Here is a 27,821-nt window from a genome sequence, read left to right on the forward strand (position 1 = left end):
CCTGGCCCCTCTTGAGCTCTCCCTTTTTAGTTTTATTTCTCAATATGCATTCTTCCCTTCTTCTATAGGCACAGAACCCCTATTTTTACTTGGGCACAGGGACACCCAGAATGAAGACTGTATTTCTCAGCTTCCTGTGCGGCTCAACTTGACCGCACAGCTAGGTAGCAGCCAATGAGGTGTGAGGAGAAGCGATACCTGCGACTTTTAGGTCATGCACTTAAAGGGAGGGGGACATGCCCTCACGTTCCACCTTCTCCCCTTTCCACTGGTTGGGATGCAAACCCGCTCTGGTCGAGCATAACAGAAGAGGAGCATAGGGATGGAGAGGCACAAACAGAAGGATCATGGGTCCCTGATCAGCCTGGGAAGCTGAGCCGCCCTACCTGCCTCTGCACTGTGATGAGAGAGAGGCGGCCACTTTTGTCTCATTTCAGCCACTGTTAATTTGGTTTCTGTTAGAGCCCGCACCCTAAATAACACAAAAATTGCCAAAGCAGTCACGAGCTCCCTGAGATTCTAGGGAAGGGGACACAGACGACAGGAAGAGTGTCAAAGGACTTTGACATTTAAAGAATCTCGGGGGCGGGGCACTGGGGTGGCTCAGTCAGTTAAGCATCTGACTCTTGATTTCGGCTCAGGTCATGATCTCACGGTTTGGGGGTTCAAGCCCCGCACTGGGCTCCGCGCTCAGAGCATGGAACCTGCTTGGGATTCTCTCTCTCTCTCCCTCTCTCTACCGCTCCTGTGCTCTCTTTCTCTCTCAAAAATAAATAAAATAAACTTATAAAAAATTAAAAAAAAAAAATCTCAGGAGCACCCGCAGAAGACCTAAAGGATTATCCATCCACATCTACCTCCCTCAGGTCCTGCACTGTGTCACAATGTTCCCTGGGGCCACAGTGCTTCTGCCTATTTCTTCTACCCCAACATACACCCAGCTGGCCAACTCCTTCAGACCTTGGCTAAACCTGGCAATCTCAGGGAAGCATTCCACACACCCCAGACTGAGTAAGGCATCTCTGTTATACATGCGTCAGAGCATAAGCCATGTATCACTCTACTGACATGTGATACATAAGCCATGCATCACAGTACTGACAGCTTTGAAACTTTGTATTTATCTCAGTGGTAATTTGATGGTCTCGCCTTCACCAGACCGTAAGCTCGGCGACGTCAGGGACTGAATCTATCTCCTTCACTGTTGTTTCCCCAGCACCTAGCACAGTGATTGGCATATAGTAGACGCTCAATTAGAACATAAGTAGATAAAGCATGAATGAACGAATGGATGGATCCCGACCTGACAGGACAGGCTTCATGCAGGACGGTGTGAATACCGACTCCTCTTCCAACGAAGAAAAGCAGAGCTCAGAATCCTGAATCGTTTGTTGATCGCTAACGTGAACGCACACATGCGCTGACCTCCCACAACCATCGTTTTTCACCCAAGTGTGCACTTTGAAGTGTGAACCTGCCCAAAGTCACCCACCTGGGAACGGGCCGACCCCCCGGCCATTACCCTCATTTCCCACACGCGGAAACTTGGGGAAAGAGGAGGCCGCCGGCCGGGAGCACGAGAAAGGAAGGGCGGGGCAGCAGGACGGCGCTCCAGACGGCTGCATCCGGAGGCCGCGGGGCAGCCGGGCTTCCGGTCCCCCAGCCCCGCGGCCCGGGCTTCGGGGACGTGCGCGCCGTGTGGGGCGCGCACGCAGGGCGGGGCGTGCGGGGGCGCGCGCGTGCGCAGGCCAGGCGCCCAGGGCCAAGGCAGAGCCGGGGAGCTGCCGCCAGGTCCGCTGTGGGTCCACGCCGCCCGCCGCGCCGCCCGCCAGCCCAGCGTCCCCAGCCGCCGCCGCCGCCGCCGCCATGGGAGTGCAGGTGGAGACCATCTCCCCCGGAGACGGTGAGTAGGCGCGCTCGGCGCTCCCAGAGTGCCCCCTCCGCCGCGCGCATCCGCTCACCGCTCCCGTCTGTCTGTCTGTCTCCTTAGGGCGCACCTTCCCGAAGCGCGGCCAGACCTGCGTGGTGCACTACACGGGTGAGTCGGCGGGTCCGCGGGGTGGGGGGGCCCGGCCCCGGGTGGCCTGTAGCCGCCGCCTGGGGGCAGAGGCCCGGGGCGTGGCGGCGGCGGCGGGGCCCGCGTGGCCCGAGGCGGAGGCCTGGGCGGTGGCAGCGCCCCCGAGGGGGCGGCCTCGCGCCTGCCGAACCCGGGACGGTGTGAGCCGGCGGTTTCGCGCTTCCCGAACAGCCCTGTGCCCACTGCACAGATGGGGAAACTGAGGTTTGGGGAGGCGAAGTCGCCGGCGCAAGGTCACATGCTCCGGAACGGGCAGAGCCCTGGCCCCGGACCATCAAAGGATTTGTACCATTTCTGTGTCCCGGGTGACACCCAGCCTCCCCTTCCGGCCCTCCCTTGGATGGAGATAAGAAGGGCGAGGTAATTTCCAGTCTGCGGAGGGGCCTCTTCCAAAGTCGGGATTCATCCTGGTTCCCAAGGCACGGCTTTGACTTCAGCCTGGCCTCGGATGAGCTAGATCCGCTCATCTTACTTTTGAGCCACTTTGAAATCCAAGCCTCGGTAGCCACGACGGCCTGGGCTGCCTGAACGTGTAATTTCGCCCCTCAGCCCCTGCCCCCCAACCCTTCTAGGAGTAGAGGTTTTCTCATCCCCATTTGAAAGTTAAGGAAACTGAGGCCCAGTTAGGGTAACGAACAGTAATGAAAACCAAAGGAGATTGTAGACCTTCAGCCAGAATTCAGACTTCAGAGTCTGGTGCCTTGAGACCATCTTTTAACTCCATGCCCTTACAAGGTCCTCCTGGGTTGTATTGGGGAGGGGGGTGGAGGCTAAGCAGGCGGAGACTCTGTGGCTGTGGGCTGGAGGGAGGGTGGTGATTGGTGTAGCTGCACTGTAGATTCGAATAACCTTCCCTCCCCGTCCTTCTTCCCCTTTCTCCTCCTTCCCACCCTTTCCTCTGTTCCTCCTCCCCCTTCCTCTGTTTCTTCTCCTTCCCTCCCTTCTCTTTTTTCTCCTCCTCCTCCTGGGTAGTAGGCTGTAGGCAGTTGTGACCAAGCTGCTCAGGCATAAGCTTTACCCTTCCCTCCCAGATTATGGGGGGAGCCCTGTGTTAAGGGAAGTGACTTTCACTGGGAAGGAGAAGGAGGCACCCAACATCCCCTTTCCCAGGCGTTTTGACTTATTTGGCTGTTTTGTTTCTCTGGCCCTTCTCCGTGGGCAGAAATGGGGGCAGGGGGTGGAGGGAGTCAAGAACTAGAACCTTTTAAAAGGCTACCAAAGGAGGAGGTACTGCAACCCATCTTCATAGGGAACTTTCTCGTGCCTGTGAAATGAAGCTGGAAAGTGGTTCTGACGTTTTTAAATGGCCATTTTTGTAGGCCATGGTCAGCACCCGAGCCTGGGAGGTCTAATGGAGGAAAGCTTGTCAGTTTGGTTGCTTGTGATCGGTGGGATGAGAAGAGTAAGCGTTGCCTTTTGCAGTGCTGGGGTGAGTGGGCAGTTAATGCGGTTCCCACCGCCAACTTGGTGCGGACCCTGGGACTCGGAGAGGTAATGAGGTGACTGTCCCACCCCCATTTTATAAGTTAGCCATACTAGGATAACTGGCTCTATCTGTCTCACTCCTGAGTCTGTGCCCCTCAGCCTTGGCTTACCCGTCTTTTAGTGCTCATGGCGGGATTGGATCCACAGCATGTCGACAGAACCATGCCTCACTGTGCCTTTTGGTGAAATGTCCCCACACAGCACGTCTGGAGCCTTTCCTAAGAGAACAGATGGTCGTGGGACCCAGAACACCATCAGGGCTCCCAGTGCCTCTTCTCCAAGTCTGTGTTTTCCTTGAGGGTGGCACCCACCCACACATTCCCCGAACAGCCGCAGGACCCTGGCATGCATCAGGACAAAAGCTTTCTTTTTTATGTCATTTTTGATAAGCTCTACAAAGACGCCTCAGTGAGGAGCCAGCTCTGCCCCTTGCTCACAGAATAGGCTGTTCTTGGGCAGGCGGCTTTGTTCCTGTGGGTCTTTGCCACCAGCCTCCCAGGAAGAACCTGTTTGAGGCCTGTGGGGGCGTGAGAGGAATGGGTAGGCGCTTTGAGATTTCATCTGTAGCAGTGAAGGCTTTCAAGCCAGTGGGAGCAGAATTCATCTTGATGGAACATAATGGGGGTGGGGAGAGTTACCATAAGGACCTGAGGGTCTTCCCAGGCAAGGAGCCCACTGGGGCTCAAGAAGGGAGAAGAAATTCTCATAGCACTCCTAGTTTTTCTCCCTGTTTTTCTCTACCTGGTTGCCCCAGTATTCCCTTGTCGGATTCGTTTTTCTTTGCTTCTCCCAAGTGGAGATGTTGGATGTTGGAAGGCCCCTGTGTGCCCTGCCCCTCCCACCCCATGCCCAGTGTCTCCGTCTCCTTTTGAATATCCAGCTTACGTTGTTTGGCCGTGGGACTCCAATGATGATAGTTCCTAGGAGGGAAAAATCTAACTGGCCCAGGTTCAGGTCAGGCAAACACTCTTGATCCAGCCTGCTCTGGCCTGGTATCCCCTGCTGCTGACTGGGGGCAGGTCCAAAGAAAGAGCAGTGGAAATAAGGTCTCAGCCAGCAGAGACATGCATAGCCCAGGCTGACTTTGACCACATGGACATTTTAAGTGCCGCTGGTGGCTGCCAGTCGTAGCCCTGATGCCACTCTCAGGGCTCCCTCTGGTGCCTTCTGTGGCCCCTAGCAGAGCACAGCCTGCACGCGGCTTCAAAGAAAGGCCTGCGTCACCTCTTTGTGGTGCCAGAAGGGAAAACGAAAACTTTGCTGCCACCAGCCCAGCGCCTCCCAGTAGCATGACAGGCACTGAGGTGGGAGGAAGGAGGTGGAAGGGTAACTTGCCAAGTATGTGCCTTGAGGACCAAGTGGCTTCTCACAGCTCCCTCCTTGCCTCCAGTAGTTCGTCATCTGTATTGTTGAGCCTGTCCTGACACACAGCCAGGCTTGTGTCCCTTTTACTCATGTCAGCAGGCCACATGCCTGCCTTTGTCAGAGCAACCTTAGGTGGATTGAAGGAATTCTGGTTTTATCCTCTTGAAAAGTAACTGACATCATGTCCTTGGGGTTGGGTTTAAGCTGTCAGCAGCCTGGCTTCTAAACGAGGAGGACCAAGGGTCCTTCAGCCCTGTCTCCTCAGAAGGTCCACTTAGAGGGCAGCCGAGGTGACCACTGTCCTGTAGCCCTCTCCCCAGCCCCTTGCTTCTCTTTAACCTCTGTCTCCCCTCCCCTCTCCTCTCTACTTTATTCCGTCCCCCCCCCACCAGCCGAGTGTTTCTCGGCTGATCGGATGTCTGGAGGAAGGCTCACCCCCAGCAGAGGCTCCTCCAACGGGCCCCCACTTGGTGCTGACTTCAGTCAGAGAGGCTGTGACTGGAACAGGACCCTGTTTCCTTCCTACGGCAGGTGTTCACTGAGCAGCAGCGACAAGCCAGGCACTAGGGACATGGCCAGTGGACGACATAGGCAGAGACCTGATGTGGTGGGGCTTCCTTGCGTGGCAAGGCCCAGGCAGGTGCGAATGTCAGGTGGGGAGAAGCACTGTGGAGAGGTGAAAGCAGAGTGCAGGCGTGGGCAGGGGGTCGCTGCTTTTGGGGAGAGTGGTTGCCAAAGGCCTCTGACAAAATGACACGCTAATATTTACCCACGGGAAGTTGAGTGAGCGGTGTGGGTGTCGGGGCAAGAGTGTTGCAGGCAGAGGGCCCGAGGCTGGGGCGTGCTTGGTGTGGTGGGAGAATGGCAAGGAGACCCGTGTGGCTGGACCGGAGGGCGTGAGGGGAAAGCGGTGGGAGGAGGGGTGATGGGGGGGCCTTGCAGGTTGGTGACTCTCTCTCTGAGTGAGATGGCAGCCCTAAGAGGGTTGTGAGCTGACCTGGATTTTAACAGGCCCGCTCCCTTCTGGCTCCTGTGTGGACGTTGAACTTTTTGAGGGCAGGGACAGAAACAGGGTTCCGGTTGTATCCTGGGTGTGTGGCGTGCCAGCCTGGGCAGGTGGGGAGAGGTGGTGCCAGGTGGACGGTGATCCCCGAAGAGGAAGTGGGCCCTTGGCTAGGTTTCGGCTCTTGCGCCTGCCGGATAACATGTTATGAGAGCTCAGCCGAATTGTCCCACTTTTCTCAGCCTCCGTGGCCATCCGTAAAATGGGAATAAGAACACCTGCCAGGAGCAGTGACAGTGCTGCTGTTATTATACGACTGTATGAAGGCTGCTCGTGTCCCAGGCACTGGGTGATGCGTTCCCCGCCCTCCTCCCCACCCCACCCCCCCGCCCTTCCTCCCACCAGCACTGCCCGTGATGTCTCAAGTGGGAGAAAGGCAGAGCCCCGGTGTCAGCCCTCAGTTCCTGGAGTGGCCCAAACTCCCACGCAGGGCGGGGTTGGCCCTGAGACCTCAGCCTCTGTTCCTCTACAGATAGGGAAATGGGCACTTATAAGAGAGATGGGTCTGAGTGAGGATTCAGGTTAAAAAAGGCTAACCTTGGGGCCCCTGGGTGGCGTAGTTGTTAAACGTCCGACTCTTGATCTCGGCTCAGGTCATGGTCTCATGGTTCCTGAGTTCAAGCCCCGCATCAGGCTCTGCAGTGATATTGCAGAGCCTGCTTGGGATTCTGTCTCTACTTCTCTCTGACCCTCCTTCACTTGTGCTCAGTCGTGCGCTCTCTCTCTCTCTCTCTCTCTGTCTCAAAATAAATAAACTTATAAAAAAAAATTTTTTTTTTAGATAAAATAGGTCTAACCTTGCCTACAGAATAGAATAAATTGGCTAAGAAAGTTGTAGCTGAGTTGCTAAACGTGGGTACCGAGGGGGGTTGTTGGTGTTTGTTTTCCTTTCTTGTGTCTTGAGGGGCACGAGCCGAGCAGAGTTGGGCCGTGGCAGCTTGGCTGTGTAAGCCGAGGTGTTGGTCCTTTTTTTTCCATGGAAGCATAGCTGACACACGACGCTTCGTTGGTTTCAGGTGTACGACACGGGGATGTGACAAGTCCGTGCGTTGTGCTGTGCTCACCACCAGCACAGCCGCCATCTGGGGGTGTCCGTTCCTCTTCTCCTCGAGCTTCCTTAACATAATGGGGTTTTAACATTTTGGAAATAGACCTTGCTACGGAAGCATCATTTTCTTTCCTCTGGGATCGTGGTTACCAGAGTACAGAATCCTGCAGGTGCCCTTTTCTCCTTCCACCGGTAAGAGTAGGAGGCTCGCCGGTCTTAAGTGAACCAAAGGCCCCATAGCATGCTTGTGTATGTGTATGTGTGACTCTTACTTGCGAAGTTTTCACACATAGAGAAAAATCTAAACAAATAGCCACGTGCCCACCACCAAGATTCTGTGATGGTTGACATTTTGTTGAGTTTGCCATTTCTGTCTCCTTACAGAATATGCGTGTGTGTGTGTGTGTGTGTGTGTGTGTGTGTACATGTGATCTGTGGGTTTTTCACGGAGTCATTTCAGCCACAGACATCATGACACTTTAAATACTCGAGCATGCTGTAAGAATACGGATATTTGCCTTATCCTCCTACTGGTCACACCTAAGAAAATTTGAAATGACTTAAGTGACCTAAAACCAGATGCATTATTGTAACCCCCCCCCCCCCCAGTGGTCCTGAAAGTGTTTTTTCTTTCTTTAAACCAGAATTCTTTTAAGTTTTACTCATTGCAGTTGGATGTTGTGTCTACTGCCAATCTAGGAGAGGCCTCGTGCTGGTTTTTTCTTAATGGCCCTGGTTTTTCAAAGAGAACCGTCTTGTGATCTTACCGAATGAATGCCCTGCGTCCGTCCACTCGTTTTCTCCCGGTGTCATCTGGCCGCTTCCGCCTCGTGTCGTCTGCCGTCCAGTCATGCCTGGTGTTGTGTGCTCGATACTCAGCACACCGTGGGGAACAGCATTATTGGTGGTGCCGAATTTGATCTTTTCTGTAAGGGTACGTTTCCCCCTTCGCAGTTAGCAGCAGTTAGTGGGGCCCTGGGCATCCTGCCCGTGCCTGGTCTCCTCCACCTTCCCCCTCTGGTGTGGACATCATTGCTGATTCTTGCCAGAAGTCTCCATTTCATTGGCATTTGCAAAGAGGCGGTTTTAAAAATTCCTTCATACCTTCCACATTTATCAGCTGCCATTCCATAAGATAGGGTAGAGCTTAATTCTTTCCCTTTAATTTAAATCTTCATTTTAAAGAATTTGTTTTGTCATCTTTCCCAGGGGTGGCAAGAGACTTTCCCCCCCTTTATCCACTTGTTTGTTTGTTTGTTTTTAGTATATGGACTCATAGTAAATTTTCCTGAGGGCTTAAAATCATTGATACTCATTATCCTTCTTGATCCTCACGTTGTCCCAGATTCGGCCAGCAGGAGCCCCTTTGGGCTGGCTCCGGTACCCTTTTGATATGCTCGCCCTACTCCCTAGTCACTTCCTTGGTGTCCCTACTCTGGTCCTGGCATCAGTTGTTCTCTCCAGAGAGCTCTGGTTCCTTTCAGTAGGTCTCATGGGCTTTTTTTTTTTTTTTTTTTTTTTTTTTTCATTAACAGCTTTATTGGATATAATTTATGTACTATAAAAATTTAACATAGGCTTTTTAACTTGAATGTTTTTGGTGGTTAGAAACTGATTTTATGGGGCACCTGGCAGTAGAGCATGTGACTCTCGATCTCAGGGTCATGAGTTCAAGCCTCATATTGGGCGTGGAGCCTACTTAAAAACAGATTTGGGGGGCCTCTGGGTGACTCAGTCGGTTAGGCGTCTGACTCTGGCTTTTTTGGCTCAGGTCGTGATCTCACGGTCTGTGAGTTTGATCCCCATGTCAGGCTCCGAGCTGACAGTGTGGAGCCTGCTTGGCATTTTCTCTCTCTCTCTCTCTCTCTCTCTGCCCCTCCCCAACTCTCAAAATAAATAAAACATTTTTAAATAACTGATTTTATGAGGTGCTAATGGGTTCATTGTATCTGTAAACTAGGAATTGCTTGTCTGCTTTGGGATTTTCTCTAAAAATAGTATTGTCACCTTTTATTTCTCCTGGAAAAGGCTGGGGGTACTTTGGATAACTTAGGCATGTACTATTCAGTTCTCCCTTTTGGTGCTTATGATGATGTTTGTTTATTTTCATTATTTTTTTTTACCGTTTATTAATTTTTGAGAGAGAGAAAGAACACAAGCGGGGGAGGGACGGAGAGAGAGAGAGAGAGACATAGAATCTGAAGCAGGCTCCAGGCTCTGAGCTGTCAGCACCGAGCCTGACTTGGGGCTCAAACCCATGGACTGCGAGATCATGACCTGACTCTCGCATGACTGCGAGATCACTGACTGAGCCACGCAGGTGCCCTTGTTTATTTTTATTTCTATTTTTCCTCTCCTGTTCTTGTACCTACTTGAAGAACTCAACTGAGTCCTTGTGTGCCTTCCCCTAGCTCACTTTAACTTCGGCCAGATAAATACTAGCTGTGGAAAGAGGAGGAGGAAAGGGAGTGGGGAGAAACAACCCTCTCCTGGGTGCTGTCTTCTGTTCTCAGTGCCTTTTCTCTCCCCTCCCAGGAGCTCAGACCACCCTGGCCCACCTCCAGTTCCTGGGACACACCAAGGGCCCCCCCCCCCCCCCCCGAGAACTCTCTGGCCCTGTGCTTAGGTGCCACCACTCCCCACCTCAGGCAGACTCCTATCTATCACACTTACATGGCACCCCCTCAGTGGGTCTTCCCCGATTGACCCTTGGCTAAAGTGGTTCTTCACAAATGCATCACACACGTACCTTGGATTCTCCGGCAAGGCATCTGTCCATTTCCTTCATGGCCTTCCTCGCGGTCAGGTTGTATACAGTTACACCCACCCTTTCCCCAGTAGACTGCAGGCTTCAGGAGGCCAGAGGCCTAGTGGTGGTGTTCTCCAGGGCCTCTCCCCATCAGTGCCTGGCATGGAGTCTCTCAGGGACAGTTTGAATAGTGGTCACTTAGGACTCTAGCTGGAGTGGAGAAAGGCCACATTCCTGTTACATTTGGTATAACGTTTCTGTTTCCTTTAAGCTAGAATAAGAGCAAGAATCTACCTTCTGCACTTTGCCCAATCCCCGTGGATTAGTAAAATTGTGACTGTTTTCTCTCACACCTACTACACACAGGGCAGCACACCAAGCCCTTCCCTCAGTCATTCAGCAAACATGTTAGGAGCTGGGGAAGGCTTCACCCTTGCCCTTGAGGTGCTTACCTTGAGGGAGTGCCTTCCCCTGCACCTACCTTTTCGAGAGAAGGGCCTTGAGCAGCCCCCACCTGGAGTGGAAGGGCCACGTGGTCTTGGATGTGTATGGCTCGGGCCGGCAGGAGGGGAGAGCTTGCCAAGTGTGTGCAATGGCCTGGAGGGGGAAAGGGTGCCTTTGGTTTCTCTACAAGCACTCACTGACTATCGATTATGTGCAAGGCACTGTTCCGAGCACCAAGAACATAGGACTGAAGAAGACACAGTGCCCGTCCTCGTAGATCTTACACTGTAGTGGGAAAGTGGTTAACAAGCGAAGATATATTGTATGTTAACCAGTAAGTGTGAAGGAAGGGACAGGAGAAGGTTTAGTTTTAGATAGACCAGGGAAGACTTTAATGAGAGAGTAACATTTGAACCAAGACCTGAAGGGTGTGAGGGAGTAATCCATGTGACCATCTGGTAAGAGCATTTTAGGCAGAGGGAACAACAGGGACAAAGGCCCTGGGGTGGGCGTATCCCTGGTGTGTCTACAGAACAGAAGGAAACAATGTTCTTGCAGCGGAGAAGTATGAGAGTCACCAGGGATGAAGTCAGAGGGATGGCAGTGTGGGGTGGCAGCTCTTACAGGGCCTCCTAGGCCATTTTCAGGACTTGAGATTCTGTTCTGAATAAGATGGGGGGCCGTGGGAGGGTCTTGAGCAGAGGAGTAGTAGGGTCTGGCTTGTATTTTAAAAGAATGTCCCTCTAGCTGCCGTGTCAAGTTTAAACTGTAGGAGAAAAAGGGCAGACGCAGGGATACCAGGGAGGGGATTACTATGGTCATCTGGGCCCAAGCCCCAGAACTCACGCCATTATACCCTACAGCCTCCCGCCTCCGTGTTTTCTGGAAAAGAAGAAAAGCTAAAGATCATGCATATTTCTCCCATTACCAAATAGCCACTGTTAAGTATTGTTTTCCTTCTGTGGGCTCTCCCCCACCCCGCCCCATGAGATACAATGTGGCGGTATTTTTACTCATATTATGATAAAGTGGAAGATGGAGAGGCATGCCCACAAGGATTTTATTCTGGTTTGTGTACTTCCCATCATGGGATCTCCTTTGAAAATACACTTTTGGTCATAGAATCTAAAGAGATTTAGCAAAAGTTTAGGAGCATTTCCAGATAACAGAGGGGATGTGTTCTTGTGCTCAGTTGGTGCAATGGTGGGGAGGAAGCCGGCTCTCTCTTTGGGTAGGCACTTGGCCTTCGATCATACCACGTTTGTGGGGCTGTCAGAGCTCCCAGTTCAGGAAGGTTGCCCTGGGAGTGCAAACCCAGAGGCCTGGAAATGGACATGAGACATAAACTTTGAATTCATATGTCTTAGCTATCTCAGGTGTAGAGTCTCTTTTCATTCATCATGATGGGGACTAGTGGGTAGTTGATCGTAAAAATGACATGACTTCTCTAAACATTTTATTTCAAATCCAAACATAAATCGTTTACTCAAGGCCCATGTCTTTCTGTTAGGATGGCTCTTCTGGTAGAGTTTCCCGTCAAGGTTCTTGTAAAAACTAATTTGGATTCTTTTAAAGCCAAAACAGCAAGGACTGTTGGGAGGTCATCTCAACGCCCAACCTTTCTATATGCTTAAGATTTCTTTCTTCAGACATACATCCGTCTCATCCACACAGTTACTCACGAGCAGTATTTTTCAGTGACTTGCCTTTATTGAGTCTTTCCAAACAGCTAGGACCACTCTTTTTTTGTTGTTCACACTCCTGTTTCATTTTTTTGCATACTGTTTGATTATGTTTTCTCTACTCGGTAAGTATAACTGACATAAGTGAGTCTGGGAGTCAGCATAGCTGACCAGCCCTTGGTAAGCATAAAGCTCACATGGGAAAAAAGAAATGAGCATCACTAGAGACTAGGAGATACAGGCTCTTTCTCCACTCTGGGGCTGTGCATGCTGCGGTTTGTAGGAGTCTTTGGTGAGGCAGTTAAGTTAAAGGCTGTTGAGGAAATTTCTGTACATAAGGAGGAGAAGGAAACAGCTAAGCCTGGGTCGGTACATCCATTTGTATCTAGGTCAGTACAGCCATTTGAGAATGTTCCAGGTGGCTTTGAATGCACGTCTGCAGAAAAATTGGTGACTTTTGGTTCAGTTTCCCCACCTCCATTCAACCATTGTACTTTTGTACTTAAGAAAACACGTGTTGAGGGGCGCCTGGGTGGCTCAGTTGGTTAAGCCTCCCACTTCGGCTCAGGTCATGATCTCGTGGTTCGTGAGTTTGAGCCCCGCGTCGGGCTCTGTGCTAACAGCTCAGAGCCTGGAGCCTGCTTCGGATTCTGTGTCTCCCTGTCTTTCTGCCCCTCCCATGCTCATGCTCTCTATCTCTCAATAATAAATAGACATTAAGGAAAAAAATTAAGAAAATACGTGTTGAGGGGCACCTGGGTGGCTCAGTTAAGCGGCCGATGTCAGCTGAGGTCATGATCTCTTGGTTCATGGGTTCGAGCTCCGCATCAGGCTCTGTGCTGACAGCTTGGAGCTTGGAGCCTAGAGACTGCTTTGGATTCTGTGTCTCCTCTCTCTCTGCCCCTCCCCAGCTCGTGCTCTGTCTCTCAAAAATAAACATTTAAAAAAATTAATAAAAGAAAATATGTGTCGAATTGAACATAGAAATCCTTCCTCCCTCTTCCAACTGTGAATGGCAAGAGCTTTGTTTTGTTTGGAGGTTGGGATGTTCTTTGTTGTTGTCATTGTTTGATTTAGCTTTGGGTTTTTTGTTCTTAATTTAAAAACTTTCTAAATTCTGCACCCTGCAAAATGCCTATGAAAACCACCTGCAAAGATTCCATCCGCAACCGAAAACCACACTGTGAGTCACAAGCTTGAGCTGCAACAGGTGCCGGAGCCCTCGCTACCGGTGCCTTGTGCAGCCACTTCCCTTACCCTGTAGTGGGGATATGGGGGTACTGCCCCCCTGAAGCCCTGGAGGTAGCTCCATTTCTGTTGGATTATTAGTGAAATAATAACCCAGTGGTCCTCTCGAGTCTCCACATCCTGGCCTTGGGTCTTAATCACTGCTTCTTGGGCAGTGACTCGGGCCAAGTACCAGGAGCAGAGTCCGAGGGCACGTGCTCCTCAGCAGCTGCTGGCCAGGTCTGCCTTTGCTGGTTCCTTCTGAGCGAGCACACCCTGAAACAGAAGAGCAGCAGGAAAGAGCAGGCTGCTGTGGGGGAGGTGAACTTGAGATTGTTCCCCACTTTTTTTTTTTTTTTTTAAGCCCTCCTGCTCCCTCCCCAGGGATTGGAGTCTGGTTCTTCCCCAAAGGAACAGCTAAATCGTTCGGGAGGAAACTCAGACAAAGGTGACATAAAACTGTCTTGCAGCCAGAGGCTGCTTTAACACTCCCTCCTGCAACCCTTTCACACAGGCTTGTGCTTTTAACTGGAGACCCCCAGATTTTCACATTTTTTCTCACTGATTAGTAATTCAAAGGTGCTAGAAGTAAAAGCTGCCATTCTGGGATTACCCCTCAGATCCTTCCTACCGTACAGGGAAGAGGTCTAAATATGGAAGCCTCATGCTTGTCCTGCTGATTCTTAAAAATCGTGCAGGCAGAGCCAATCTTAAAGTAGTCGCGAGTGCCGCCAGCACTGCGGGTGCCAGGGGTGGAGCTGAGTACATAGCACATACAGGGACACAGCACTTTGCGTCCAGGTCTGTGACCTTAAGCTGCGTTCAGTCAGGAGAGACAAAAATTCATTCTCGAAAGGGAGACTATGGAGCCATCCCAGGCGGTCTGTGGACCATGAGGCGTAGCTTTGTGTGTAGTCAGAAGGGACATCGGTCGGTTCCGCAAATGGAGGGCCATGCCGTTGCTGGTTTCTGCTGGGAGTGCCCTTTGGAGCTTAGAGTGTCAGCTGTCAGGTCTGAACTGTAACCTCAGTTGCCTTCTCTCATCAGAGCGTGCTTTCTCTAGGAAATTACGGCACTGGCTTGGCAGGTGGTTTCACCGTTCAAGGGCTCCCGGTCCTGGCACACAGATGTCCAGAGTTGGGAGCAACTGCTGAGACTTGACGGGCCGCCTGCTTTCCTTGCCCCCTCCCTAAGCAGAGAAAGTCCCTCTCCATCCGCCGCCAGCTTGGGTGTAGGAGGTAAACGCACGTAGGATTTCAGCGAAGCACACTTTCTTCACTTTTTTTTTCCTTTCGGAAAAACCCCCCAGTTTTGTAGAGGCCTAATTGACGTTCGATAAACTGCAATTAATGTGTACAATTTCCTAAGTTTTGGTATGTCCCTTCGTTATCCTCTGAAACCTCCTCTTTCCATCCCCAACAACCACTGGTGCGCTTTTCTGTCAGCAGAGTTTGTATTTTCTAAAGTTTTGTATATACGGAATTGTACAGCGAATACACCCTTGTCTGGCTTCTTTTGCTCAGCATAATTATTTTGAGATTATGCTGTTCGTGTATCAGTAGCTCATTCTTCTTTATTGCTGAATAGTTTCCTACTGTGTGGATGTGGTTTGTTCATTCACCAGTTGGCAGATGTTTGGGTTGTTCCGGTTTTTGGCTATTCAAGGGAGGCTGCTGTGCATATATGTATATAAGTCTTTTTGTGTGGACATAGGCTGATATTTATCCAAGATGAACGGAATGGCTGGGTCGTATGGGAGGTGTATGTTTCACTTAAACGGGCCGGCCTGTTGTCCAGAGTGGTCGGTCCACTTGATATTCCCAGCAGCAGCAGCGTGTGGGAATTCCAGTTCCTCCACATCCTCACCAGTGCGTGATTATGATCAGTCTTTTTAGTTGTACTCTTTCTAATTCAGTAGTCGTCATATCGCCTGGTGGTTTTAATTTGCCTTTTTTCAGGGAAGTATCTGTTCCAATCTTTTGTCCCTTTTTAATTGAGCTCTTTCTTTTCCTATTGTGGAGTTTTGAGAGCTCTTTATATATTCTGGACACAAGTTCTTTATGAGGTACATGCTTTCCAAAGGTTTTCTCCCAGTCTGTGGCTTGACTTTTCATTCTCTTAAAAGTACGTTTTAAAGTGCAGAAGTTTTTAGTTTTGATGACGTTCAGTGTATCCTTTTACGGATGGTGCTTTCTGGCCTCATGTCTAAGAAATCTCTGCCTAACCCACAGTCACAAAGATTATTTCCCTGTGTTTTCTTCTAGAAGTTTTATAGGTTTCATGTTTACAGTTTTTGGGTTGATACTTGATGATGTGAAGTATAGGTCCATGTTTTTACTTTTTTGCCTATGGGTGTCCAGTTGTTCCGTCCCAGTGTCATTGTCGTCTTTGGACCTTTGGTTTGAATCTTACTGCCCTTCTCTACTGATTCTAACAACTGTCAGCTCTGGGTGAGTTTCAGTTGATTGGTTAGTCTCTTTCATTGTGGGTCGTGTCATCCCGCTTCTTTGCATGTGTGCTAATCTGGATGCTAGACATTGTGAATTTTACCTTTTGAGGTGCTGGCTATTTTTGTTCCTATAAATCTTCTTGAGCTTTGTGCTGAGAAGCACTTAAGTTACTTGGAAACAGTTTGATCCTTTTGGATCTTGTTTTTATGATTTGTTAGGTGGGTCTGGAGCAGTGCTCAATTTGGGGCTGATTATCCCCCACTCCTGAGATGAGATCTTCTGGATATCCTCCTACTCAGTGCCTCATAAACCATGATTTTCTCCAGTCTGGCTAGCGGAACAGTCACTGATCCCAGCTCTGTGTAAGCACTGGGCACTGTTCCTTCTAATCCATCCTTTAGATCGTTCTTTTCCTGGCCTTAAGTAGTTTCCTTAAACGTGTGCTGATTAGTTTTCTGCTGAATACTCAAGAGGGACCCTCTGTAAATCTCCGGGGATTTCACTCTACACTTGTCTCCTTCCTGGTTTGTGTCCTTTGGACTCCCAGCTGCTTTGAGCTCCATCCAGGTCCCTCTCCCCGGAAATGCCCAAGGCTGTAAGCTGGGCATTCATAGGGCTCGGCTCGCCTTGCTAGTTCCCCATCTCTCAGGAATCACTGTCCTTTGTTGCAGTGTCCAGAGTCTTGTCTTAAAAACCATGTTTAGCTGTTATCTGGGTTATTTCTCTGTCTCTTGCTCTCTTTTCTTTTCTTTTTTTTTTTAATTTAATTTTTTATTTTTTTTTTACATCCAAATTAGGTGGCATATAGTGCAACAATGATTTCAGGAATAGATTCCTTAGTGCCCTTTACCCATTTAGCCCATCCCTCCTCCCACAACCCCTCCAGTAACCCTCCATATTTATGAGTCTCTTCTGTTTTGTCCCCCTCCCGGTTTTTATATTATTTTTGTTTCCCTTCCCTTATGTTCATCTGTTTTGTCTCTTAAAGTCCTCATATGAGTGAAGTCATGATTTTTGTCTTTCTCTGACTGACTCATTTCACTTAGCATAATACCCTCCAGTTCCATCCACATAGTTGCAAATGGCAAGATTTCATTCTTTTTGATTGCCGAGTAATACTCCATTGTAGATATATACCACATCTTCTTTATCCATTCATCCATCGATGGACATTTGGGCTCTTTCCATACTTTGGCTATTGTGGATAGTGCTGCTATAAACATGGGGGTGCATGTGTCCCTTGGAAACAGCACACTGTATTCTTTGGATAAATACCTAGTAGTGCGATTGCTGGGTCGTAGGGTGGTTCTGTTTTTAGTTTTTTGAGGAACCTCCATACTGTGTTCCAGAGCGGCTGCACCAGCTTGCATTCCCATCTCTCTCTCTTTTCATGACGGAGGTTTTGTTTTGTGTTTTATTTCATGTGTTTATTTCATGCATTTCATTTTGTTTTTGTTTCTATGTGGGTTTTGTTTGTTTGTTTGTTTCGTGGGAGGGTAAATCTGATCCCTAATACTCCACCTTTGCCAAAGCTATTTTGATGTAACAGCTTCTGTCATATTCTGCATTCGGCACTGACCAACCTAATTCACACTCTAGAAAACACTGTACACATATCCATTTCTCCTTCTTAATGGACACTGCTTCCTCTCCTACATCACCTCCTCACCTGGCCTGACAACTTACAGGCATATATAAGGTGGTCTTTTCCTCCCCATTGGGGAAGCCCTCCTTCTAGCCCCTCCTTGCCCGTATAGCCTGTGCCAGTTGCGTGGCATCTTGCGCAGCTCTAGAGGTGATGTTTACCCTTCAGACTTAGATTATAAGATAACCCCTCCTCGGGCGTAAGGCACCCCACCATTACGAACACCACCACCCACCCTTCCTTAAGAAGATTTCTCCTCCAAGGAAGTGGGAGTAGGTGAGATTGACAGGTGGGAACAGTAGTCTGAAGTTGTGGAGCAAGGCTCATGTCCTTGTCCCAGGAGAAACAGCTCATCTGAAATAGGGGAGGAGAATAAGGATCCTCAGCAAAGCTCCTGCTTACAACCCCTTTACTTAGAAATCCTTCTTGGTTTTTCTGGTTTCTTAAAGTAGTAGGGAAAGGCTGTGTCCTTCAGTGTCCCAGAAAACCTGAAGAGATCTGGGGCTAGACAGACATGCTCCCAGACCCACAGTCTCTGCACTGAAGAGCATCCATTTCTCCAGGTTGGCTCAACAGCAGGTAGCACCTTGTGTGTTTGGCCTGGAACTGGTCAGACAGTAAGCATCTGGAGATAGCTTGGCAATGCATTTAATCAGGTATGAAAGGGAAGTGTAGGGAGTCTGTCCCCATACGCTGTGGTTTCTCATTGCAGTCAGAACATGATCTTGCCCTGGTTGGGGTCATGTTCCTATTTGGCTGAAAGAGGCTAATTCTTTTGTAGATACACTGTATTTTTAAAAATTTTTTTTAAATGTTTGTTTATTTATTTATTTAGAGAGCACAAGCAAGGGAGAGGCAGAGAGGGAGAGAGGGATATAATCCCAAGCAGGCTCCGTACTGCCAGCATAGATCCCCATGTGGGGCTTGATCCACGAACCACAAGGTCATGACCTGAGCCAAGATCAAGAGTCAGACGCTCAACAGACTGAGCCACCCAGGCACCCAGGTATACGATATCTTTTAAACTGTGAGTTGCAAGCCAGTAGTGTATTATGACGTAAATTTAGGGGGTCACAGTCAGCTTTCTTTTTAAAAATGAGAAGTGCATCCCATGTCGTAACTATTACGTGTAAGTCTTGTTTTGTTGATAAACATTTATGTGTCCTGGGTCCTGGCAGGGCACGCTGGTCTGCTGTCAGAACGGTGACGGCTCTTTGTGGTGTGAGTTGTTGAGCTCCAGTTTTACCCCCTCATGGCAGCACTGCAGTGGGGTGTGTGTTGCGTACATATCCAGTAAAGGGTCACCTCATACCTGTTCGGTTATTTTCAGTAATATTTCAGCTGACTTAAGGCAAAGCAGATTTTTAACCACCTCAGAACCTAAAGCTTGAGGGAGGCAGTGTGGGGCTGGTTCATAACAATGGGACAACTACTCTGTGGTACTCCTGACCTTCTCATGGTTACAAAGTGGCTGCCAAGGCTCCAGACATCACATCCTCACATGATGGTGTTCAACAAGAAGGGAGGGCAGGAGTTTTCTTCCTGAATGGGTTTCTTTTTTTTTTTTTTACCCGTGAGGCAGGTCTTTCCAGCAGGGCTCCAGTAGACTTCGCAGTTGATCCTAGTGCCCAAACTGGCCCATGTGCCCACTCCACACCAACCCTGGTGAAAGGCTTAGATTGATTCCAGTTCATCTCCTGGGCCATGCTGTTGCTGCTCCTGGAAAGTTGTTCAGTTGGAAAGAGGGATGGGAGTACTTGGTCTGGATTTTCCAAGGGTGTGGAATGTGCAACAGCCTGGGTTCCAGATGGCCCTCTAAGCAGGTTTTTCTGTGTGTGTGTGTGTGTGTGTGTGTGTGTGTGTGTGTGTGTGTGTGTGGTGTTGTTCTTGTTTTTAATTTTTCTTTTTAATGTTTATTTTTGAGAGAGACAGAGACAGAATGTGAGTGGGTTGAGACAGAGAGAGAGGCAGACACAGAATCCGAAGCAGGCTCCAGGCTCTGAGCTGTCAGCACAGAGCCCGACACGGGCTCAAACTCATGCACTGCGAGATCATGACCTGAGACGAAGTCGGACGCTCAACCGACTGAGCCACTCAGGCGCCCCTTTCTCTGTGTGTTTTGTCCAGCCAGCCTTCACAGGCAGGGCTCAGAGGTCAGGGACCACCCTGTCTTCTAGGCTCTTTCCCAGGGGGCTTCCTCACCTAGTGATTTACATATCAAGTCTGCTTAGGAAGCCCTGGGGCTCTATTCAAGGTCTCCTTAAAAGAACACAGACCAGGAAGAGGCTGTTTCTGGTCTTTGGTCTCCTTCATAGCTCTCAGTCCCCATTGGGCTCAATGAAAGCCTTTTGCTAGAGCAGGCCCCACTACCCACTGACTCTGACCTTGGGTGAGTTAACTAAGCCTTGGAGTTGATTTCCTTATTTTTGTTGCAAGCAGTCTCGGTGGGTGCATGGAAAGGCTGTCTGGCTGGTCAAAGAGCGGATTCTGAGAATCCAGCTCATTGTCTGCTCTCACCCTTGATGCGGGGTTCAGTTAGGCTGGGTTCCGTGTATGCAGTAGAGCCTACAGGGGAATGTCTACAGTGAAGGTGGACGCCTATTCTCCCAGCTACTCATTTATAGGAAACTGTTCAAGTCCTGTCATTTGTCACTTCTTTCATCTGGTGGTAGTTGTGTTCTGGTGGAGAGATGAGCTCCGTGTACGCCCCAGCTTGCTGGTCGTGGGGCCTCAGTTGCTGGCTGTGCACTGACCTGGCAGGGGTGGGGCCCCGTCCTCCCGTCTGCCTCATGGTCCTCAGCTCCCAGCTCTAGGCTTCCGGCGGGGTCAGCACCCCCTCTGCTTGGGACATCTGTCTGCCTTCCTGCTCCGTGAGGACAGCAGTTCCCGTTCCCGCCACTGCCCATTTCCTATTCGTCAAAGTACAGCTAGTCTGGTGGCTCTGATAAAGCTCTCAACTGCTCTCTGCTTCCCTATCCCGCTTACAAGTCTTGACATTGTTTTTTAAGTTGGGATTTTGTTAGGGTTTCCCTCCTCCTCTAGAAGTGGCCAAACTCAACAGAATTCTGTGTTTCACGGGGTCTCCTGAGCGATGCTTAGAACCGTGGAGGCCCCCCACCCCCACCCCACGGCCCCCAGTGAAACCTGCTCTGTTAGCTGTATGTCAACAACTGGCTTGCCCTTCCAGTCTGGGATGGACGACTCTCCCGTCGGTCCCTCTGGCTTCCCAAGAACCCACCGCAGACGGTCGTCTTTGAAGGAGGGGCTGCAGGTGTATGTCCCTGTTGTGGCATTCACCCTCTGGCGTCTCCACCTCTGCAAGTCCCCCTTTGAATAGTGGCTGCCATTGTGGCTCGTCCGGCTCCCCGGACACGGGGGTAGTCCAATGAACGTGGCGTTTGGACTGCTAGTCTAGCTTGGGCAGGCGGCTTCCCTTCCCTCTGCCTCAGTTCCTTCCTCTGTGAAATGGGGACAGTGCTGGTGGAGGATCAGGTGCGTGCAATGTCGCTGACTCCGGGTGGAAGCCCTGCCCGCAGTTCGGCTGGAGCTGCCTGGGGGCCACCAGGAGAGGTTTGCGGTGGCTCTTGCATGGCCGCCTCTCCGGCCGTCCGACGCCCACTGGTGTCCTCCAGTTCGGTTCGGCTGTGCTGCCGCCCGCCATCAAGGAAGGCCTGTTGCTCCTGGGCTGTGTGTGACTTTTAGCTGTTGCGTGTGCCTCCGGGGCCCACGGCGACTCTTAGTCCGGGGGCAGGGGTGCCGGGAAGCCCCGTCAGGAGCGCGCAGTTCCCCGTTCTCACACCAGGTAGACAGCCGCCTGCCTCTGGGGCCCGGCCCGCTGCTCGGAGGCGGGAAGAACATGCGCAGACCCGGGTGGAGGGCCCGTCCCAGCTGCGGAGGCCCCCGGAGGACGCGGGACGCCCTGCCGGGCCCTTCAGCGCTGGCGTCTGGGACGGCCACTCTGCTGCCGGCGTCTGACCGGTCGCGCCGTCACTCCTTGTCGCTCATGTTACAACTGCCCTTTTTCACAGGGATGCTTGAAGATGGAAAGAAATTTGATTCCTCCCGGGACAGGAACAAGCCCTTTAAGTTTATGCTAGGCAAGCAGGAGGTGATCCGAGGCTGGGAAGAAGGGGTTGCCCAGGTATGCTCTCGTTTGTTTTGTTTTGTTTCCTAGTGTTTACCTTTTAAATGATGCTTGTGGCTAGGACATTCACGTGGTTCAGAAATCAATGAAGGTGTAAGTGGAAAATTTCACTTCCGTCCCACCCCGTCTTGCCAGTCCCCTCACCCCCAGGAAGTCATGTTACTAACGTTTTCTGTAGAGTTTCTTCAAACACGTACTTTTTTTCCCCCCGCTGTGGACCCACACAGTGTTCTGCCCTTTGCTTTTTCACTGAATCTCTCTTTCACGCTTTATATATCTGCACATAAAGAGGGGAGGAGGCTCTCTTACCACATTCCCTTAGGTGGGTGGACAGTAATTGACGTGATCGGTGCCCTATTGATGGTCATCTCCAGTGCTTTGCTGTCATAAACAGTGCCGCGGTAACCAGTCTTGTGTGGACTTAATTTTACATTTGTGTGAGCGTTGCCGTAGGCAGACTCTCAGAAGTCGGGGTGAGGGCTTCACTGGCTGTGCACGCTGTATTTTGACACTTTGCCAAGTTGCCGTCCGTAGGGATTATACCGAGCTGCCACCAGCAGGCTGTGAGGGGGCCTGTCTCCTCCCAGCCCCTCCAGCACAGTGTGTCGTTAAACTTTTGGATTCAGGACAATACAGCGAGTGAAAAAAAATGTGGTCTTGGTGTGGTTTTAATTTGCATTTGTCTTATTATTGGCCCTGTTGTGTCAGACCGCTTCCGAGAGGTCATACTCCTGGAGAGAGTCATTTTGTTTGTCTTGAGTCCGTTTCCTCGGCCCTTCCTCCCCGTTAGTGTAAACAGCTTTTGTTCTGCCAACATGACAGAATTCCCAGTGGACAACAGGGGACCCAGGGTTGCCAGATTTCAGTTGGGCTCTAGCCTTCCATCGAGCCCAGCAGGTTTTTTCTCGGCGCTGACCAGGTTCCAGCGTCCTGAGACTCGGGGCTTTATGTCAGCCCTGTGTCATAGGTAATTAGTCTCTTTCCTTCCACCAAAGAGAACTGAAATGTAACCAAAGTGGAGAGAAAGATTTCTGTCTTTCTCTTTTCCAGAATACACACTGATTTATCTCCAGATGAACTGTTTAACCTGCAGAAACTTTAAGCCACCCCACCCCCCAAGCGTCTAGATTTCTGTTCCTGCAGGGCAGAGGGTTGGCAGTGCGAGGAGGAGAGAGGATCTTCATGGTTTACTTCCCTTTGGAAATCTCTGTCCCCACTGCCCTCGTCTGGCTGGCTCTTGGTCTGTAGCCCATCCCCCAGCGACCATGCCACCCATTGTCCACACCACAGCCATCTTCTGTGGCTGTTCCGGCACTGGAACAATAACTGCGTTGTGTTCCAAGAGCCGTAGCTGCCCCCGAGATAATGTTATCAGTCTATTTTACATCCCAGGCTTGGTGAGGCCTCGCGGGTGTTGGGGAGATGCCCAGCCTCCCCCCGGACCCACAGCTCTGTCACTTGTGAGAAGTCTGAGTGGTCTGAGACCTGCATAGAGCATCTTTGAAACTCCACGGGGTATTTGTTTGAGTGAGTTAAAAGCACAGGAAGAAGGGGGGTTATCTTGTGCCCCTTTTCCCTTTCTTCTGAGATCGTTGTTTTGCTTTACATGTTTACAGGTGTGCAGTCCTGCCACAGGTACTGTTTTGGCAGCTTGCTTTTTTTCCTCTGACTGTGTCTGGGCCATCTTTCCGTGTTAGTGCATTTAAGGCCACTGTGTTCTTTCTGGTGGCTGACCCATGTTGCAGATGTGCCAATGAAACCACTCCCCTTATAATGAGCATTTCGGGTTGTTAGAAGATTCTGGAAGTAGAATTGCTGAGTAAAAGGACATGATCTTTTTTAAATTTTTTAATTTTATTTTAGAGAAAGAGCGTGAGCTGGGGAGAGGGGCAGAGGAAGAGAGAGAGAATCTCAAGCAGGCTCCATGCTCAGGGCGGTCTGAGGCAGAGCTCGATCCCACAGCGCTGGGATCATGACCTGAGCTGAAATCAGAAGTCAGATGCTCAACTGGCTGAGCCTCCCAGGCGCCCCAGGACACAAACGTTTTGAAGTTCATTAGATTAAGCCATAATGCTTTTAACTAGTCTTATCACCGTAGTTCTGCGTGTCCTCGTTTCCCAAAGGAGAGGGGAACACGGTTTCTGAGTTGTGTTAGAGGAGCGCAGCCTGCAGCTCTGTCCTTAGTTGCTGTCTCCTGGGCTGGGTCAGGGAGCCAGGAGTGCACAACGGAGGGCTTAGCGGAGAGTGCTGGAAAGGTGGGCAGAGCAGAGAGCCTGCTCACCGTTCAGAAAATATATATTGAAACTCACTTAGTGTAAGTTTTGATTTGGAAATGAAAAAGGACAAATGTATTTTTTTTTTTTAATGTTTGTTTATTTTTGAGAAAGAGTCAGAGTAGGGGAGGGGCAGAGAGAGAGGGAGACACAGAATCCGAAGCAGGCTCCAGGCTCTGAGCCATCAACACAGAGCCCGATGCGGGGCTTGAACTCACAGACTGTGAGATCATGACCTGAGCCGAAGTCGGACGCTCAACCGACTGAGCCACCCAGGTGCCCCCAAATGTATTTTTTAAAGTGAAAAATTTCCCTCCACCCTGGCCACTGTACTCTCTCCTCCCCATGAAAAACCTGGTATTATTTGTGTCCTTCCAAAGGTGTTTTCTGTTTATCTAGGCAAGGTACAAGTATATAAATATTTCCCTCTTTTTACACTATTGGTAACGTACCATACATGCTTCTTTGTAAAACTATGTTTTTTAAAAAGTTTTCTATATGTCTGACTAGAAGTATAAATAAAGTACAGAAAAAGTAGACTACCCCATATATTACCTTCTGTGTGTGTGTGTGTTTTCTTTTAAAGCGGAGTTTTGATCAGAATACTTTTTTAAGAGTGTAGGTGCCACACACATATGCTTTGGGTGACAGGCCACCAAAGGACTGAGTGGTGACACTTCTGTGGCGCTGGCTGCCCAGAGCCGGGTCAGTAAACCCTGGGCAGAAAGGTGGTTTTTATCCGCCATTGGGCCCCTGAGAGCCAGATGCAGGGATCGTGCAGCCTGACTGTCAGCCTCCACGTTCCGCACGGTCGCTGTCCTCGCCCCGCTATGCCGCACCAGCACACCCCGGTAAACGGCCCTGCTTCTTACAGGGACAGCTGGGGAGGGCGTCCAACTGAGTCTCTCTCTTTGTTCTTTTCACAGATGAGTGTGGGTCAGAGAGCCAAACTGACCATCTCCCCAGACTACGCCTACGGTGCCACCGGCCACCCAGGCATCATCCCACCGAATGCCACCCTCGTCTTTGACGTGGAGCTTCTGAAACTGGAATGACAGGGACAGCCCCCCTCGAGCCCCCTGTGCCCCGTTCTTGGGTGAGGAGCTGAGTGCCCAAGGGCCTCCTACCGCCTTGGCACCCCCCCGTTTACCGCCTGTTTGCTGGGTAGCAGAACCAAAAAGGCCTTGGGTTTTCCCCCTGCGTTCTTGCTCTATTGGGTAGTGTTTCGATTTTAGTTACTGGTATACACCTCAGATGCCACGGTTGGTCATCCTGGGGAAAGGAAAGCCACGTGCTGTTGAGCAGACTCATTGGGACGGGGCCGCTGATAGTAGCTGTTGAAATAAAGTATGTTTTTGTATATAATTTGCAAACTAAAACCGAGCTGGGAACCGGAAATACGGCCGGCATTTTGCTGGCCGTATTTATAATGCTGGCATTTTGGTTCTGTAGAAGTAACACTGTTAAGGACTACACCCTAGTGTGTGCAGCCCCCTCGCCATGTAGAGTGTGGTCACTGCCTGTCAGAGGGTGTGAGAGAGGCACTGTCACCCGAGCCAGCTGCCTCGGGGGCAAGTCCAGGACCCTGGAGCGCTCAGGCCAGCTCATTTTCCGTGCATGGGAAGCTGAGGCCAGGGCGTGCTTTTGAAATGTAGAGGACACTCCCAGACACTCCTAGGAAAGGACCTTAGGGACCATCAGCCTTCCTGCATAACAGGTGAGGAAACCGAGGCCTGGAGAGAAAGACCTTACTCGAGGTCACTTCCAGACCGTGGCAGACTAGCACCAGAACCCCTTCCTGGGCTTGTTTTCCTTCCTTTACCCTCATTTCTAGGAAGCCAAACTCCATGTCGTAATGACTCATAACTTTTCATGTGGGTTTTAGGATCATAAAACACACGAATGGTGTCATCTTTCCAGCTGGCCCCAGACCTCTACTTTTGCCCCCTTCCTGGCCCTTGGAGCCAGAGGACCACAACTGGGGCCTGAGGGAGAATGCCTTTGTTCGAAAGTGGTCACAGGTGGCTGCCAGCCTGTCTGTTATGGTCTAACCTTGTCCTGCTGTGGACTCCGTTAAGCACAAGGGCTTTTGAAATTCTTAGCTCTTTTCCTCTCCCTGTGCTTTGAGCCCTACATACCTGGGTCATACAGACCTGGGCCAGTTTGCTGACCTTGGCTTCTGTACTTGTCATTCTTACTAGGAAGGAACTCCTTACAGAGCCTCTGTCTGCCCAAAGGTCTATACCTAATCTAAACCCTCTTTCCTGTTCTCTGAGAGTTAAGCCCTTTGGATGTAAAAGTATTTGAGGAGAGCCTTGGGATTATCTTGATTTGGGTACCAGCGTTCTATAAATCTGGTCGGATGGAGGCGGAGGAAGGAAGGGAGAGAGGGCTGTGAGTCACCCTGGCCTACACCTCCCCACACACGGCCAAAGAACATCTCAGACCCTCTTGCAGAGCTCTTGATGGAAAGCCCAAGGGCAGATCTGGAAAGTTGTAGGTTGGAGTAGATGAATAAAGACTGCAGACATTGTCTAAATCCCTTCAACATGAAGGATATACCAACGTGGGGTTGTGCACACGGAAGTCACCTGGGAAGCCTCCTGATGCCCAGGCCACACCTTCGGCCACTTAACCACAATTACTGGCAGTGGGATCCAAGCATTGCAGTTTTTTAAAGCCCCCCAGGTGATTCTTGTGTGCACCCGGCTTGGAGACCCAGTGACCTTGGGGAACTGTACCGTCACTGCTCTCCTCAGCAGGTAAACGTAAGCTTAGGTTCAAAACAAAACAAAAAAACTGCCAATTGAGGCAGGAAGGAGCCTGCTCACCTGGGAATCCAGCCCAAGCCCGGCCAAGCCCGGCCAGAGCGGAAGTGGCTTGTTCAAAGGGAGACCTGGGAACTCTTGGGGGAAGGGACCTGCCGTGGCAGACAGCCTCGAGTCCGCCCCCGCCGCGCACGCAGGGCACTGTGCTGCCGGAACTGACAGGTTTTCTGTCCCCAACAGATGTGCCGTGGAGGGATGTGGCGCCTCCAGATGCGCACACGCGAATCCGTATGGAGCTTTTCCTGATGTTCCACTACACTCTTTGTATAAACATCGACCCCGACTGAATGTGTTGTCACCCGGCTTCGCTCTTTCCCTTTCTCCTCGTATGTGTGTTGACCTAAACTATCTGCCGTAAACCTCAAGTTACTCATTTTATTTCGTTTTCGTTTTGGGGTGAAGGTTCAGTTTCAGTCTTTTGGATCTAGGTTTCCACTTAAGTATTAGTCAAGTATTAACAGCACAAGTAATGGGTTAATTTTAGAATAGGAATTGGTGGGGGTGGGGGGGGTTGCAAGAATCTTTATTTTATTTTATTTTTTTTTTTTTGGATGAAATTTTTATCTATTATATATTAAACATTCTTGCTGCTGCGCTGCAAAGCCATAGCAGATTTGAGGCGCTGTCGAGGGCCGAATTATCTCCAAGTTGAGAGATGTCCTTGGGTTGAATTAAAAGCCCTACCCAAAACTGAAATGGGGAGGGGGAGGAGAGCCTTTGCCTCCACTGCCCTGCCCCACCCTCCCCTTAAACCCTCTGCCTTTTGGAAGCAGATGGTTCTCACTGCGATGTTGGACACTACAGGTATCTGTCCCCAGGCCAGCAGGGACCTCTGAAGCCTTCTTCGTGGCCTGGCTTCCCCCCACCCCCCACCCCCCACCCCCCCCCGCCCCTCCATCCTGTGGTTTTTCTAACGGATATTCAGGACTTTTGTAATCTCATAGCTATCCAAGCTCCACTTCCTAAATTTTAAGAAACTTTAATCGAAAGTTTAAATTGAAGGTGCTGTTTGTAGACACTTAACACCCGATGAAAGCCCAGCCATCATGACAAACCCTTGAGTGTTGTCTTGAGAAAAATGATGCTGGTCATCACAGCTTCAGCATCTCCTAGTTTTTGATGTGCAGCATTGATGTTCAGCTCCCCCTGCTGATCTCAGAGTTTCCTGCCTTTTCCTCCCCCCTCTCACCCCTTTGCTGTCCTGTGTAGTGATTTGGTGAGAGAAATTATTGCTGCCTATCCCCCACCCCCACCTCCCTGCACTATGTATAAGTTCCAAGTTTTATTATTGCAATAAAAGTGCTTTATGCTGGCTTTTCTCAGCGCTGTGTGATGGCGGTT

At 50.4% G+C, this 27,821-nt stretch overlaps 1 protein-coding gene and 1 long non-coding RNA gene across 2 annotated transcripts in view; one reads left to right on the forward strand and one right to left on the reverse strand.

Moving 5' to 3' along the window:
* The window catches only part of LOC132666185 (uncharacterized), a 5,964-nt gene extending 4,347 nt beyond the window's left edge, over positions 1-1,617 (reverse strand). Inside the window, exon 1 of the long non-coding RNA XR_009604554.3 lies at positions 1,304-1,617. This is a non-coding gene — a long non-coding RNA (uncharacterized LOC132666185). The remainder of the gene's footprint in view (positions 1-1,303) is intronic.
* A 138-nt stretch (positions 1,618-1,755) lies between these two features.
* Positions 1,756-27,802, forward strand: FKBP1A (FKBP prolyl isomerase 1A). The gene is made up of 5 exons (XM_060614122.3): positions 1,756-1,903; positions 1,991-2,038; positions 21,264-21,376; positions 24,579-24,748; positions 26,661-27,802. Exons 1-4 carry the CDS (start codon positions 1,867-1,869, stop codon positions 24,705-24,707), a joined length of 327 nt encoding a protein of 108 aa, XP_060470105.2. The 5' UTR covers positions 1,756-1,866; the 3' UTR covers positions 24,708-24,748; positions 26,661-27,802.
* Positions 27,803-27,821: the final 19 nt, after the last annotated feature.

The sequence above is a fragment of the Panthera onca genome, chromosome A3 (assembly GCF_046562875.1).
Source record: "Panthera onca isolate mPanOnc1 chromosome A3, mPanOnc1 haplotype 2, whole genome shotgun sequence".
NCBI lineage: Eukaryota > Metazoa > Chordata > Mammalia > Carnivora > Felidae > Panthera > Panthera onca.